This window comes from Salmo salar, chromosome ssa01 (genome assembly GCF_905237065.1).
Source record: "Salmo salar chromosome ssa01, Ssal_v3.1, whole genome shotgun sequence".
Taxonomy (NCBI): Eukaryota; Metazoa; Chordata; class Actinopteri; order Salmoniformes; family Salmonidae; genus Salmo; species Salmo salar.
In genome coordinates, this window is record NC_059442.1 from 34,935,454 (window position 1) to 34,951,045 (window position 15,592).

Consider the following 15,592-nt stretch of genomic DNA (forward strand, 5'->3'; position numbering starts at 1 on the left):
AATGAACAGCATTCTTACATTCTTATTAGCGGGCTGCGACTGTGGCACTGTATTATCCTCAAAGCGGGCAAAGAAGGTTTTTAGTTTGTCTGGAAGCAAGACGTCGGTGTCCATGACTTGGCAGTTTTTTTTTTGTAGTCCGTGATTTCCTGTAGACCCTGCCACATACTGTCGCATCCTGACCAGTGAAAAGGGTCATTTGCCATAGTAGAATGGTCAGGGCGTAGCAGGGGGGTTGTTTTGTGTGTTTTGGGGTTTGTTTGTTTCCAGGGGAATGTGTTCTAGTTTTCATTTTCTATGTTTCGTTTTCCAGGTTTGGCCGAGTATGGTTTCCAATCAGAGGCAGGTGTCTTTCGTTGTCTCTGATTGGAAGCCATACTTAGGCAGCCTGTTTTCCTTTGGGTTTTGTGGGTGGTTGTTTTTCGTATAGTTGTTGTCCTTACGGAACTGTTGTTTGGCGTTTGTTTATTTTGTTTAAGTGTTCTCTCATAATAAAAGAAGATGAGCACTCAACACGCTGCGCCTTGGTCCAATCCTTTCGACAGGTGTGACAGAACCACCCACCACCGAAGGACCAAGCAGCGTGGAAGGGAGCAACAGGAGAAGTACTTGGAGTCGTGGACGTGGGAGGAGATATTAGACGGGAAAGGACCCTGGAGGCAGGCTGGGGAGTATCGCGGACCGAAGGAGGAACTTGAGGCAGCGAAAGCAGAGCGGCGTTACTCTGAGGTGCTGTATAAACCAAGAGGCAAGTGCGAGAGGCATTCCCCCAAACATTTTTGGGGGGCACACGGGGAGTTGGGCAGAGTCAGGGTGGAGTCCTGAGCCAACTCCCCGTGCTTACAGTGGGGAGCGGGTGACGAGGAAAGCACCGAGCTATGCGGAAATGCGCACTGTATCGCCCACACGCACGCACAGTCCGGTGCGGTCAGTACGGGCTCCTCAGCGTTGCCGAGCGAGAGTTGGCTGGCAGCCAGGGAGAAGTGCGCCGGCACAACGTATCTGGTCTCCAGTGCGTCTCCTCGGCCCAGCTTACCCTGTGCCTGCTCTACGCATGGCAGCCCTCATTCTCCAGCACAGCCCAGTTCGCCCTGTGCCAGTGCTTCGCATTTGCCGGGCTACAGTAGCCATTCAGCCAGGACGGGGTGTGCCAGGCCTGAGCTCCAGACCTCCGGTGCGCCTCCACGGCCCAGTGTGCCCCGTGCCTGCTCTGCGCACCCAGTCTCCTGTAAGTCTCCCCAGTCCGGGGAGACCGGTCCCAGCTCCACGCAGGAGGCCTCCAGTGACGCTCCTCAGCCTGGAGCCGCCAGAAACGCTCCTCAGCCCGGAGCCTCCAGCGACGCTCCTCAGCCCGGAGCCTCCAGCGACGCTCCCCAGTCAGGAGCCTCCAGCGACGCTTGTCAGCCCGGAGCCTCCAGCGACGCTCCCCAGTCAGGAGCCTCCAGCGACGCTTCTCAGCCCGGAGCTTCCAGCGACGCCTCTCAGCCCGGGGCCTCCATCGACGCCGCTCAGCCCGGGGCCTCCAGCAACGGTCTGCAGTCCAGAGCCTCCAGTGGGGGTCGGCAGCGCAGAACGGGGGCTACGCCTGGAGCCAGAGCCACCTCCGTGGCTGGAGGATTGGCGAAGGGTGGGTGTAGCACAGGAACCGTTGTAGACGGTGGCCACCCTCCCTTCCCTCCCTTTAGGTTTGGGGTTGTTTTTGTGGGAGGGGGTTTGTTTGAGGTGCAGTCAGGGTCTGCACCTTCGGGGGGGGGGGGGGTACTGTCACGTCCTGACCAGTGAAAAGGGTCATTTGCCATAGTAGAATGGTCAGGGCGTGGCAGGGGGTTGTTTTGTGTGTTTTGGGGTTTGTTTCCAGGGGAATGTGTTCTAGTTTTCATTTTCTATGTTTCGTTTTCCAGGTTTGGCCGAGTATGGTTTCCAATCAGAGGCAGGTGTCTTTCGTTGTCTCTGATTGGAAGCCATACTTAGGCAGCCTGTTTTCCTTTGGGTTTTGTGTATGGTTGTTTTTCGTATAGTTGTTGTCCTTACGGAACTGTTGTTTGGCATTTGTTTATTTTGTTTAAGTGTTCTCTCATAATAAAAGAAGATGAGCACTCAACACGCTGCGCCTTGGTCCAATCCTTTCGACAGGTGTGACACATACGTCTCATGTCTGAGCTGTTGAATTCCGACTCCACTTTGTCCCTATACCAACATGTTGCCTGTTTTATTGCCTTGCGGAGGGAATAACTACACTTTATATTCGGCCATATTCCCAGGCCTCTTTCCATGGTTTCAGTTTTGCGCAAATGCAGTCATCCATCCATGGTTTCTGGTTAGGGGAGGTTTTAATAGTCACAGTGGGTACAATATCTCCAATGCACTTCCCTATAAAACTCACTCACTGAGTCAGCGGATAGATCAATGTTATTCTCTGTGGCTGCCCGGAACATTTCCCAGTCCGCGTGATCAAAACAATCTTGAAGCGTGGATTCCGATTGGTCTGACCAGCGTTGAATGGTTCTAGTCACGGGTACATCCTGTTTGAGTTTCTGCCTATAAGATGGTCGGAGCAAGATGGAGTCGTGGTTGAATTTTCTGAATGGAGGCGGTATGCATCGCGGAAGTTAGAGTAGCAGTGATCGAGTGTATTGCTTGCGCGAGTGCTGCAATAGATATGCTGATAGAATTTAGGTAGCCTTGTTCTCAAATTTGCTTTGTTAAAATCCCCAGCTACAAAAAATGCAGCCTCAGGATATATGGTTTCCAGTTTACATAGAGTCCAGTGATGTTCCTTGTGGGCCGTCGTGGTGTCTGCTTGAGGGGTATATACACAGCTGTGACGATAACTGACAAGAATTCTCTTGGGAGATAATATGGCCGGCATTTGATTGTGAGGAATTCTAGGTTGGGTGAGCAGAAGGACTTGAGTTCATGTATGTTGTTATGATTACACCATGAGTCGTTAATCATGAAGCCCCTGCCCTTCTTCCCGGAGAGGGATTCATCTCTGTCGGCGCGATGCATGAAGAAGCTGAACCAACTCTGACAACGTATCCCGAGAGAGCCATGTTTCCGTGAAACAGAGAATGTTACAATCTCTGATGTCTCTCTGGAAGGCAACCCTTGCTCTAATTTCGTCTACCTTGTTGTCAAGAGACTGGACATTGGCGAGTAGTATACTCAGAAGCGGTGGGCGGTGTGCACACCTACGGAGCCTGACCAGGAGGCCGCTCTGTCTGCCTCTTCTGCGGTGACGTTGTTTTGGGTCGGCTTCTGGGATTAGATCCCCTGTCCTGGGTGGTGGTCCGAACAAAGCATCCGCTTCGGGAAAGTCATATTCCTGGTCGTAATGTTGGTAAGTTGGCATCGCTCTTATATCCAATAGTTCTTCCCAGCTGTATGAAATAACACTTAAGATTTTTTTGGGCTAACAATATAAAAGATAATACATTTAAAAAATGTAATTACAGCATTTAAATACTGCAATAGTTTCCGAAGGACTTGAAGAGAGGCGACCATCTCTGTCGGCGCCATCCTGCAAAAAATAAATAAAATTACAAACATATATACACACACACACATATATATATTTAAAAATATATATAAAATAAAAAAAATAGTAGAATAATTTTTATTCATTTTTTAATTTAAACTTTATTTAACCTCTTACATCTAGACGTTCCGCTAGCGGAACACCTGCTCCAATATCCAATGATGGGCGTGGCGCGAAATACAAATTCCTCTAAAATCCGAAAACTTCAATTTTTCAAACATATGACTATTTTACAGCATTTTAAAGACTCTCGTTAATCTAACCACACTGTCCGATTTCAAAAAGGCTTTACAACGAAAGCAAAACATTAGATTATGTCAGCAGAGTACCCAGCCAGAAATAATCAGACACCCATTTTTCAAGCTAGCATATAATGTCACAAAAAACAAAACCACAGCTAAATGCAGCACTAACCTTTGATGATCTTCATCAGATGACAACCCTAGGACATTATGTTATACAATGCATGCATGTTTTGTTCAATCAAGTTCATATTTATATCAAAAACCAGCTTTTTTACATTAGCATGTGACGTTCAGAACTAGCATACCCCCCGCAATCATCCGGTGAATTTACTAAATTACTCACGATAAACGTTCACAAAAAACATAACAATTATTTTAAGAATTATAGATACAGAACTCCTCTATGCACTCGTTTTTTCCGATTTTAAAATAGCTTTTCGGTGAAAGCACATTTTGCAATATTCTCAGTAGATAGCCCAGCCATCACGGCTAGCCATTTAGACACCGACCAAGTTTAGCCCTGATCAAACTCCGATTTACTATTACAAAAGTTTCATTACCTTTGTTGTCTTCGTCAGAATGCACTCCCAGGACTGCTACTTCAATAACAAATGTTGGTTTGGTCCAAAATAATCCATCGTTATATCCAAATTGCGGCGTTTTGTTCGTGCGTTCCAAGACACTATCCGAAATGGTAAATCAGGGTCGCGAGCATGGTGCAATTCGTGACAAAAGATTTCTAAATATTCCATTAACGTACTTCGAAGCATGTCAACCGCTGTTTAAAATCCATTTTTATGCCATTTTTCTCGTAAAAAAGCGATAATATTCCGACTGGGAATCTCCGTTTAGCTAAACAGAGGAAAGAAAACAAAGCTTTCGGTCGACGCGGGCACGAGCCTGAGTCTCACAGTACTGTAACCAGCCACTATCCAAACGCGCTACTTTGTTTCAGCCAGAGCCTGCAAAGCCACGATTCAGCATTTTGCCGCCTTCTGAGAGTCCATGTGAGCCGTAGAAAGTGTCACGTAAGAGCAGAGATCCCCTGTAATAGATAGAGATAATCAACAAGGCCAAGAAATGGTCAGACAGGGTACTTCCTGTACAGAATCTTCTCAGGTTTTGGCCTGCCAAATGAGTTCTGTTATACTCACAGACACCATTCAAACAGTTTTAGAAACTTTGGAGTGTTTTCTATCCAAAGCTAATAATTATATGCATATTCTAGTTTCTGGGCAGGAGTACTAATCAGATTAAATCGGGTACGTTTTTTATCCATCCGTGAAAATACTGCCCCCTAGCCATAACAGGTTAACCAGGTAGGCCAGTTGAGAACAAGTTCTCATTTTCAACTGCGACCTGGCCAAGATAAAGCAAAGCAGTGCGACAAAAACAACACAGAGTTACACATAAACAAATGTATAGGCCATAGAGGCGAAAAAATTACAATTTAGCATTTACACTGGAGTGATAGATGTGCAGATGATTATGTGGAAGTAGAGATACTGGGTTGCAAATGAGCAAGAGGATAAGTAACAATATGGGGATGAGGTAGTTGGGTGTGCTATTTACCGATTGGCTGTGTACAGGTACAGTGATCGGTAAGCTGCTCTGACAGCTGATGCTTAAATTTAGTGAGGGCGATATAAGACTCCAGCTTCAGTGATTTTTGCAATTCGTTCCAGCCATTGGCAGCAGAGAACTGGAAGGAAAGGCGGCCCAAGGAAGTGTTGGCTTCGGGGATGACCAGTGAAATATACCTGCTGGAGCGCTACGGGTGGGTGTTGCTATGGTGTCCAGTGAGCTGAGATAAGGCGGGGCTTTACCAAGCGAAGCATTATAGATGACCTGGGTTCAGTGGATTTGGCGACGAATATGTAGTGAGGGCCAGCCAACGAGAGCATACAGTTCGCAGTTGTGGGTAGTATAGTCCGTTTTACGAGGGTATGTTTGGCAGCATGAGTGAAGAAGGTTTTGTTGTGAAATAGGAAGCCGATTCTAGATTTTATTCTGGATTGGAGATGCTTAAAACCTCTTGAGGATACAATCCCGCTAACGGGATTGGTTGTACAACAACCAGTGAGATAGCACGGCGCGATATTCAAAACAAAAATAATCTCAAAATTAAAATTCAAGTATTATACGGCATTTTAAAGATACTCAACTCGTTAATCCAATCACATTGTCTTATTTCAAAAAGACTTTACGGTGAAAGAAAAACATTAGATTATTTTAGCATAGCACCTCAGCAAAAGAAAAAAAAAGCAATTTTCCAAGCACGATAGCCATCACAAAACCAGATATACAGCTAAAATTAAGCACTAACCTTTGACAATCTTCATCAGATGACACTCCTAGGACATCATGTTAGACAATACATGCATTTTTTGTTCGATCAAGTTTATATTTATATCCAAAACCCAATTTTTACATTGGCGCGTGACGTTCAGAAAATGTTTTCTCCCCATAACTAACGGTGAATAGGCACATTTAATTTACGGAAGAACTCATAAATGTTGAAAAATGTTATAACAATTATTTAAAGAATTAGAGATAATCTACTCCTTTATGCAACCACTTTGTCAGATTTCAAAATAACGTTACGGAAAAAGCACATTGTTCAATATTCTGAGTACAGAACTTAGCCTTCAATGCTAAGCTATACAGTTAGCCTACAACCACGGCGTCGACAAATCTCTAACAATATGTTCGAAATATTTACTTACCTTTGCTGATCTTCGGCGGAATGCACTCGGATGGGCACCCACATCCACAATAAATGTTCATTTGTTCTGCAAAGTCCATCATTTATGTCCAAATACGTCCGTTTTGTTGACCCATCCAGAACACTTTACAATGCGATAATTTTACAACCGGGCAATAGCTATTCATCCCAGAGGAAATTTTTTTTTAAACGATGACGTCACATGTATGCGCATCATAAGACACCTCTCCTCAGACTGGCCAATGATTGACTGAGCCAAAATGATCTGCCCGGTAACAGATGACGGTTGAAACCTGTTCATAAAGATTGTTGACAGCCAATGGAAGAGTTAGGAGGTCTAACGTAAATCCTATGTCACTGTAGTTTTCCAAGGGATTCTAAACAAAAACTACGTTTCTAAATTCTCCCACTTCCTGATTAAATTTTTCTCAGGTTTTCTGCCTGCCATATGAGTTCTGTTATACTCACAGACACCATTCAAACAGTTTTAGAAACGTCAGAGTGTTTTCTATTCAAATCTATTCATATACTAATAATATGCATATTCAATTTTCTGGGCCAGAGTAGTAACCTGTTTAAATTGGGTACGTTTTTCATCTGGCCGTGAAAATACTGCCCCCTAGCCCCTAGTCTGGAAGGAGAGTTTACAGTCTAACCAGACACCTAGGTATTTGTAGTTGTCCACATATTCTAAGTCAGCACCGTCCAGAGTAGTGACGCTAGTCGGGCGGGAGGGGGCGTGCAGCAATCGGTTGAAGAACATGCACTTAGTTTTACTCGCATTTAAAAGCAGTTGGAGGCCACGGAAGGAGTGTTGTATGGCGTTGAAGCTCGTTTGGAGGTTTGTTAGCACAGTGTCCAAAGAAGGGCCAGATGTATACAGAATGGTGTCGTCTGCGTAGAGGTGGATTAGAGAATCACCAGCAGCAAGAGCGACATCATTGATATATACACAGAAAAGAGTCGGCCTGAGAATTGTACCCTGTGGCACCCCCATAGAGACTGCCAGAGGTCCAGACAACAGGCCCTCTGATTTGACACACTGAACTCTGTCTAAGAAGTAATTGGTGAACCAGGCAAGGCAGTCATTTGAGAAGCCAAGGCTTTTGAGTCTGCCGATAAGAATGTGGTGATTGACAGAGTCGAAAGCCTTGGCCAGGTCGATGAAGACGGCTGCACAGTACTGTGTTTTATCGATGGCGGTGCACCCATGACCAGCTTGGAAACAGATTGCATAGTGGAGAAGGCACGGTGGGATTCGAAATGGTCGGTGATCTGTTTGTTAACTTGGCTTTCGAAGATTTTAGAAAGGCAGGGCAGGATGGATATAGGTCTATAACAGTTTGGGTCTAGAGTGTCTCCCCCATTGAAGAGGGGGATGACCGCGGTAGCTTTCCAATCTTTGGGGATCTCAGACGATACGGAAGAGAGGTTGAATAGGCTAGTAATAGGGGTTGCAACAATTTCAACAGCAGATAATTTTAGAAAGAGAGGGTCCGAATTGTCTAGCCCAGCTGATTTGTAGGGATCCAGGTTTTGCAGCTCTTTCAGAAAATCAGCTGTCTGGATTTGGGTGAAGGAGAAGTGGGGGGGGGGGCTTGGGGGGTGCTGAGATGTTGGCCGGGTTAGGGGTAGCCAGGTGGAAAGCATGGCCAGCCGTCGAAAAATGCTTTTTGAAATGATCGATTATTGTAGATTTATCGGTGGTGACAATGTTTCCTATCCTCAGTGCAGTGGGCAGCTGGGAGGAGGTGCTCTTATTCTCCAGTGTCCCAAAACCTTTTGGAATTAGTGCTACAGGATGCAAATTTCTGTTTGAAAAAGCTAGCCTTAGCTTTCCTAACTGACTGAGTATATTGGTTCCTGACTTCCCTGAAATTTGCATATCGTGGGGGCTATTCGATGCTAATGCAGAACGCGACAGGATGTTTTTGTGCTGGTCAAGGGCAGTCAAGTCTGGGGTGAACCAAGGACTATATCTGTTCTTAGTTCTACATTTTTTGAATGGGGCATGCTTATTTAGGATGGTGAGGAAAGCACTTTTGAAGAGCAACCAGGCATCCTCTACTGACGGGATGAGGTCAATATCCTTCCAAGATACCCGGGCCAGGTCGATTAGAAAGGCCTGCTCGCTGAAGTGTTTTAGGAAGCGTTTGACAGTGATGAGGGGTGGTCGTTTGATCACGGACCCATTACGCACGCAGGCAATGAGACAGTGATCGCTGAGATCCTGGTTGAAGACAGCAGAGGTGTATTTAGAGGGCAAGTTGGTCAGGACGAGGGTGCTCATGGTTACGGATTTAGTGTTGTACCTGGTTGGTTCCTTCATAATTTGTGTGAGATTGAGGGCATCTAGCTTAGATTGTAGGACGGCTGGGGTATTAAGCATGTCCCAGTTTAGGTCACCTAACAGTACGAACTCTGAAGATAGATGGGGGGCGAACAATTCACATATGGTGTCCAGGGCACAGATGGGGGCTGAAGGGGGTCTATAACAAGCGGCAACGGTGATAGACTTGTTTCTGGAAAGATGGATTTTTAAAAGTAGAAGCTCGAATTGTTTGGGCACAGACCTGGATAGCATGACAGAACTCTGCAAGCTCTCTCTGCAGTAGATTGCAACTCCGCCCCCTTTGGCAGTTCTATCTTGTCGGAAAATGTTATAGTTAGGGATGGAAATGTCAGGATTTTTGGTGGCCTTCCTAAGCCAGGATTCAGAAACAGCTAGGACATCCGGGTTGGCGCAGTGAATAAAACAAACTTAGGAAGGAGGCTTCTAATGTTAACATGCATGAAACCAAGGCTTTTACGGTTACAGAAGTCAACAAATGAGAGCACCTGGGGAATGGGAGTGATGCTTGGGTCTGCAGGGCCTGGGTTAACCTCTACATCACCAGAGGAACAGAGGAGGAGTAGGATAAGGGTACGGCTGCAAGACTATAAGAACTGGTCGTCTAGTGTGTTCGGAACAGAGAGTAAAAGGAGTAGATTTCTGGGCGCGGAAGAATATATTCAAGGCATAATGTACAGACAAGGGTATGGTAGGATGTGAGTACAGTGGAGGTAAACCTAGGCATTGAGTGACGATGAGAGGTTTTGTCTCTAGAGGCACCATTTAAGCCAGGTGAGGTGACTGCATGTGTGGGGGGTGGAACAAAAGGGCTAGCTAAGGGATTTTGAGCAGGGCTGGAGGCCCTACAGTGAAATAAGACAATAATCACAAACCAAAACAGCAATAGACAAGGCATATTGACATTAGGGAGAGGCATGTGTAGCCGAGTGATCATAGGGTCCAGTGAGTTGCTAGGCGAGCTGGAGACACGGTGATTCAGACAGCTAGTGTGCCGGGGCTAGCAGGCTAGCAGATGGGCCTCCGGGGGACGTTGCAACGGAAGAGCCTGTTGAAACCCCCTCGGACGGTTATGTCGGCAGACCAGTCATGATGGATCGGCGGGGCTCCGTGTAGGCAGTAAAGGGTCCAGGCCAATTGGCAAAATAATAGTGAAGACATCAAAACTATGAAATAAGACATATGGAATCATGTAGTAACCAAGAAAGTGTTAAACAAATCAAAATATATTTTAAATTTGAGATTCTTCAAAGTAGCCACCCTTTGCCTTGATGACAGCTTTGTACACTCTTGGCATTCTCTCAACAAGCTTCACCTGGAATGCCAACAGTCTTCAAGGGGTTCCCACATATGCTAAGCACTTGTTGGCTGCTTTTCCTTCACTCTGCAGTCCAACTCATCCCAAACCATCTCAATTGGGTTGAGGTCGGGTGATTGTCGAGGCCAGGTCTCCATCACTCTCCTTCTTGGTCAAATAGACCTTACACAGCTTGGATGTGAATTGGGTCATTGTCCTGTTGAAAAACAAATGAATACATGAATAAACGCAAACCAGATGGGATGGCATATCGCTGCAGAATGCTGTGGTAGCTATGCTGGCTAAGTGTGCCTTGAATTCTAAATAAATCACAGACAGTGTCACCAGCAAAACACCCAAAACACCATCACACCTCTTCCATGCTTCATGGTGGGAACTACATATGTGGAGATCATCCGTTCACCTACTCTGCGTCTCACAAAGACACAGTGGTTGGAACCAAAAATCTCAAATTTGGACTCATCAGACCAAAGGACAGATTTCCACCAGTCTAATGTCCATTGCTCATGTTTCTTGGCACAAGTAAGTCTCTTCTTCTTATTGGTGTCCTTTAGTAGTGTTTTTTTGCAGCAATTCGACCATGAAGGCCTGATTCACGCAGTCTCCTCTGAACAGTTGATGTTGAGATGTTACTGTGCCTTGAACTCTGTGAAGAATTTATTTGGGCTACAATTTCTGAGGTGCAGTTAACTCTAATGAACTTATCTTCTGCAGCAGAGCTAACTCTGGGACTTCCTTTCCTGTGGCTGTAACGCCCTGGCCAGAGAGAGGGGTTTTTGTTCTTTATTTTGGTTAGGCCAGGGTGTTACATTGGGTGGGCGTTCTATGTTCTTTTTCTATGTTTTTGTATTTCTTTGTTTTGGGCCGTGTGTGGCTCCCAATCAGGCACAGCTGAAGTTCGTTGTTGTTGATTGGGAGTCACACATAAGTGCATGTTTTTCCGTTGGGGTTTTGTGGGTAATTGTTTCTGTCATTGTGTTTCACCTGACAGGACTGTTTGGCTGTCAGTTCCTTGTTTTGTAATTGTATAGTGTTCCGTTTAAGAATTAAATATGTTGAACACTAACTCCGCTGCGTTTTGGTCCACTCTCTCTCATGGCAGTCGTTACAGTGGCGGTCCTCATGAGAGCCAGTTTGTTTCATCATTGCGCTTGATGGTTTTTGCGACTGCACTTGAAGAAACTTTAAAAGTCTTGAAATTTTCTGGATTGACTGACCTTCATGTCTTAAAGCAATAACAGACTGTCGTTTCTCTTTACTTATTTGAGCAGTTCTTGCCATAATATGGACTTGGAATTTTACTAAATAGGGCTATCTTCTGTATACCACCCCTACCTTGTCACAACACAACTGATTGGCTCAAACGCATTAAGAAGGAAAGAAATTCCACAAATTAATTTAAATGCATTCCAGGTGATCACTTCATGAAGCTGGTTGAGAGAATGTGCAAAGCTGTCATCAAGGCAAAGGGTGGCTACTTTGAAGAATCTCAAATATTTTTTGATTTGTTTAACACTTTTTTTGGTTACTACATAATTCCATATGTGTTATTTCATAGTTTTGATGTATTCCCTATTATTCTACAATGTCGAAAATAGTATAAATAAAGAAAAATCCTTGAATAAGTCCAAACTTTTGACTGGTACTGTATATCAGTGCATTCGAAACAACCTAAACATCACAACTTCTATTCGGTCAAATAGGTCTCATGCAGCAAATGAGCAATTCCATTTTTTGTTGACATAATCCTCATTGGCCTCCATACAAAAATTCCTCACTTCATGGTCTTATTTTCATGGACAGATTTGGGGTTCACTTCGCTTCTTCCTCTTTGGTTTTAATCAGGTATTGGGTGACGTGAATATATTTAGCATAGTTTCAACAAAAAATTTTAATGCTTTAAAAGAGTTTCTCAGGTACTTCTGTATAAGTCACATATGTGCAGATATATGCGCCACGTCATCAGTGATGGAAAAAGTAAATACTACTTGAGTAAAATACTACTTGAGCAAAAGTCTAAAAGTATTTGGTTTTAAATATACTTAAGTATCAAAAGTAAATGGAATTGCAAAAATATACTTAAGTATCAAAAGTAAAAGTAAACGTATAAACCATTTCAAATTCCTTATATTTAGCAAACCAGACGGCACCATTTTCTTGTTCAGAAATAATTTACAAACAAAGCATTTGTGTTTAGTGAGTCCGCCAGATCAGAGGCAGTAGGCATGACCAGGGATGTTCTCTTGATAAGTTTGTGAATAGGACCATTTTCCTGTCAAAATGTAACGAGTACTTTTGGGTGTCAGGGAAAATGTATGGAGTAAAAAGTACATTATTTTCTTTAGGAATGTAGTGAAGTAAAAGTAATAGTTGGCAAAAAATCTAAATAGTAAAGTAAAGTACAGATACCCCAAAAAACGACTTAAGTAGTACTTTAAAGTATTTTTACACCACTGCACGTCATTGCTCTCTCTCTCTCTCTCTCTCTCTCTCTCTCTCAATTCAATTTTAATTTAAGGGGGCTTTATTGGCATGGGAAATATATGTTTACATTGCCAAAGCAACTGAAATAGATAATAAACAATAAAAAATGAACAGTAAACATTATGCTCACAAAAGTTCCAAAAGAAAAGACATTTTAAATGTCATATGTCTATAATGTTGTAATGATGTGTAAATAGTTCAAGTACAAAAGGGAAAATAAATAAACATAAATATGGGTTATATTTACAATGGTGTTGGTCTTCACTGGTTGCCCTTTTCTTGTGGCAACAGGTCACACATCTTGCTGCTGTGATGGCACACTGTGGTATTTCACCCAGTAGATATTTGGTTGATCAAAATTGGGTTTGTTTTCGCATTCTTTGTGGATCTGTGTAATCTGAGGGAAATATGTGGCGCTAATATGGTCATACATTTGGCAGGAGGTTAGGAAGTGCAGCTCAGTTTCCACCTCATTTTGTGGGCAGTGTGCACATAGCCTGTCTTCTCGAGAGCCAGGTCTGCCTACGGCAGCCTTTCTCAATAGCAAGGCTATGCTCACTGAGTCTGTACATTGTCAAAGCTTTCCTTAAGTTTGGATCAGGTATTCTGCCACTGTTTACTCTCTCTTTAGGGCCAAATAGCATTCTAGTTTGCTCTGTTTTTTGTTAATTGTTTCCAATGTGTCAGAAATGAGAAATATGTCAAACCTACGACTACGAATAGTTTCTATGCGTGCTAACTTTTTTCTACGATTACAAATCGCTTTCTACGCATGAGAACCTTTTGTATTTTTCTTGTCGTCAAATCCCTGCCAAAAGTCAGGTGACCTAAGCGCTTCCAAATATGGAGTGGCAGGTTTGCCATATCTGTCATGTTTGCGCATATCTCTCTTATGTGAAAATCTTTATGGCAGTCATTTTACTTAAGGCCCGTGGAAGTGAACTGCTTATCTGCAGTTCAAAAAAAAAAATCGAATGCAATATATCAATTTACAAATACAAATCAAAAGGTGTTTGTTTGTGGATAGTGATTTACATTTGTGGAAAGTGATTTACATTTGTGGAAAGTGATTCACATTTGTGGATTGGTACTTATTTGTACAGATCATGATACACAAATACAAAATGCATGCGGTGTGTTCACAATACATTTGGTATAATTCAGGCTGAATCACATCCGGCCGTGATGGGGAGTCCCATAGGGCGGCGCACAATTGGCCCAGCGTCAACTGGGTTTGGCCGGCGTAGGCCGTCATTGTAAATAAGAATTTGTTCTTAACTGACTTTCCTAGTTGAATAAAGGTTAAATAAATAAATAAATTATATTGATCCCATAGGTATCTGCCTAATTCTCTCTCTCTTTGCTGTGTCCAGTGAGCCATTGGGCCCACCCTACAACCTCATTGGATAACGCTGGGCAGCCCTCTTGCTAGCTGTCACTCAAATGCGAGGGGCTGAAGCTCATTGGCTAGAACTCAAATTGCTTGGGGGCTATCCCATGTGGGGGGAAAATGTAGGGAAAATGGCGTGGCACAGCTTCAAGAAAACAGTCTCTTTCAAACTAGGGATTTCTGCTCATAGATTATGCATCACCCACATAGGTATATGCTCCTAAAAACCTATGAGGAGATGGCACATGGGTATATGCTTCTGAAAACCAATGAAGAGATGAGAGAGGCTGGACTTGCAGCACGTTGAGCGTCACAAATAGAACCGATTTCTATTTTAGCGCCTGGCCACGCAGACCAGCGAGCAGTGTGGGTGCAATGACTGAATAACATGTATGTGTAAATGTATTTTGCAACGCTCGCACGCGACGTGTCCGGTCTGGTCAGCATGTTAGTCGCCAAAGTACCCAATTGTCTTACCTCAATAAAAGTATTACCTTAATAAGAAAATGACTAAAGTAAAAGTGAAAGTCACCCAGTAAAATACAACTTGACTAAAAGTCTGAAAGTATTTGGTTTTAAATATACTTAAGTATCAAAAGTAAAAGTAGAAATTATTTCAAATTCCTTGTAATATATTAAGCAAACCAGACAGCACCATTTTCTTTATTATATATGTACAGAAGGAAAGTAAGTACTTCAAGGGCTCAGACGGAGTGACGTCACCAATTGAATCGCTACTAGTGCGCACCACTAACTAGTTAGTCATTTCACACCGGTTACATTGGCTACATGTTTTTTTTTTACGTCAGGTGGTCGCTGTCATCTCTCTGTAGTGTTCTTTCCAACTCCACTGAAGCAAAACAGGAAGGTGTATCATGGTCTTATTGTTTTGCCTAGTCTGCAAAACCATGGTGGCCAAGGTTTGACCTTTTGCACATTATACATCCCAAATGGCAACCTATAGGCTAGACCCTACATAGTGCACTACTTTTGAATTGAGCCCTACCCTGGACAAAATTAGCTAGTGCATACTGGGAATTGAGTGTCATTTGGGAGTGTAACCTTTTACTTTATTACGGAAGTAGGAGCTGCTGTGACTAATTTTTATAACATGGAACTGAAGTCAGTTTTACTGTAGGGACGAGGTAATGATGCGTTATACTGACAAACATGTGACTCCTCTGTAAGACTTCGATAACTTGTTATACCTCCTATAGGCTAATTGTAGCAAGAGTTACCTTGTCTTTTGTATTTCTGTTACACCAGTCGTGTTTGCACTCGTCTGCTATGCAAGAGCGGCTCAACAACGATATGTCAACATGGGGACAACGGGTCCGAACATTCGTTACCGTGGAGCCGGTTATTTTTTTCTACATGACCAGCACGTTTATCGTGACGCCTGCTTATCAACAGCTGGTCATCGCAAAGGTACAGTGGGCCAACGATCTGCTCGCGGCATTATCAAACACACCTGTTTACTTACACATGTTTGCTTATTAGGCTAGTCATTAAACTATCAGAACCATGGTTGCTATTTTCAGT

At 43.6% G+C, this 15,592-nt stretch overlaps 1 protein-coding gene across 3 annotated transcripts in view; it reads left to right on the forward strand.

Moving 5' to 3' along the window:
- The first annotated feature begins 14,896 nt into the window (after window positions 1-14,896).
- zgc:174356 (proton-coupled folate transporter) overlaps window positions 14,897-15,592 on the forward strand; it is a 54,243-nt gene continuing 53,547 nt past the window's right edge. The window contains exons 1-2 of one of the 3 annotated variants that reach the window (XM_014193391.2): window positions 14,907-15,195; window positions 15,317-15,478. In XM_014193391.2, the coding sequence (XP_014048866.1) occupies window positions 15,338-15,478 (141 nt within the window). In that variant the 5' untranslated portion in view covers window positions 14,907-15,195; window positions 15,317-15,337. Of the gene's footprint in view, window positions 15,479-15,592 lie in introns of all 3 variants that reach the window. The other 2 variants (XM_045717243.1, XM_045717223.1) reach the window with 2 other exon arrangements.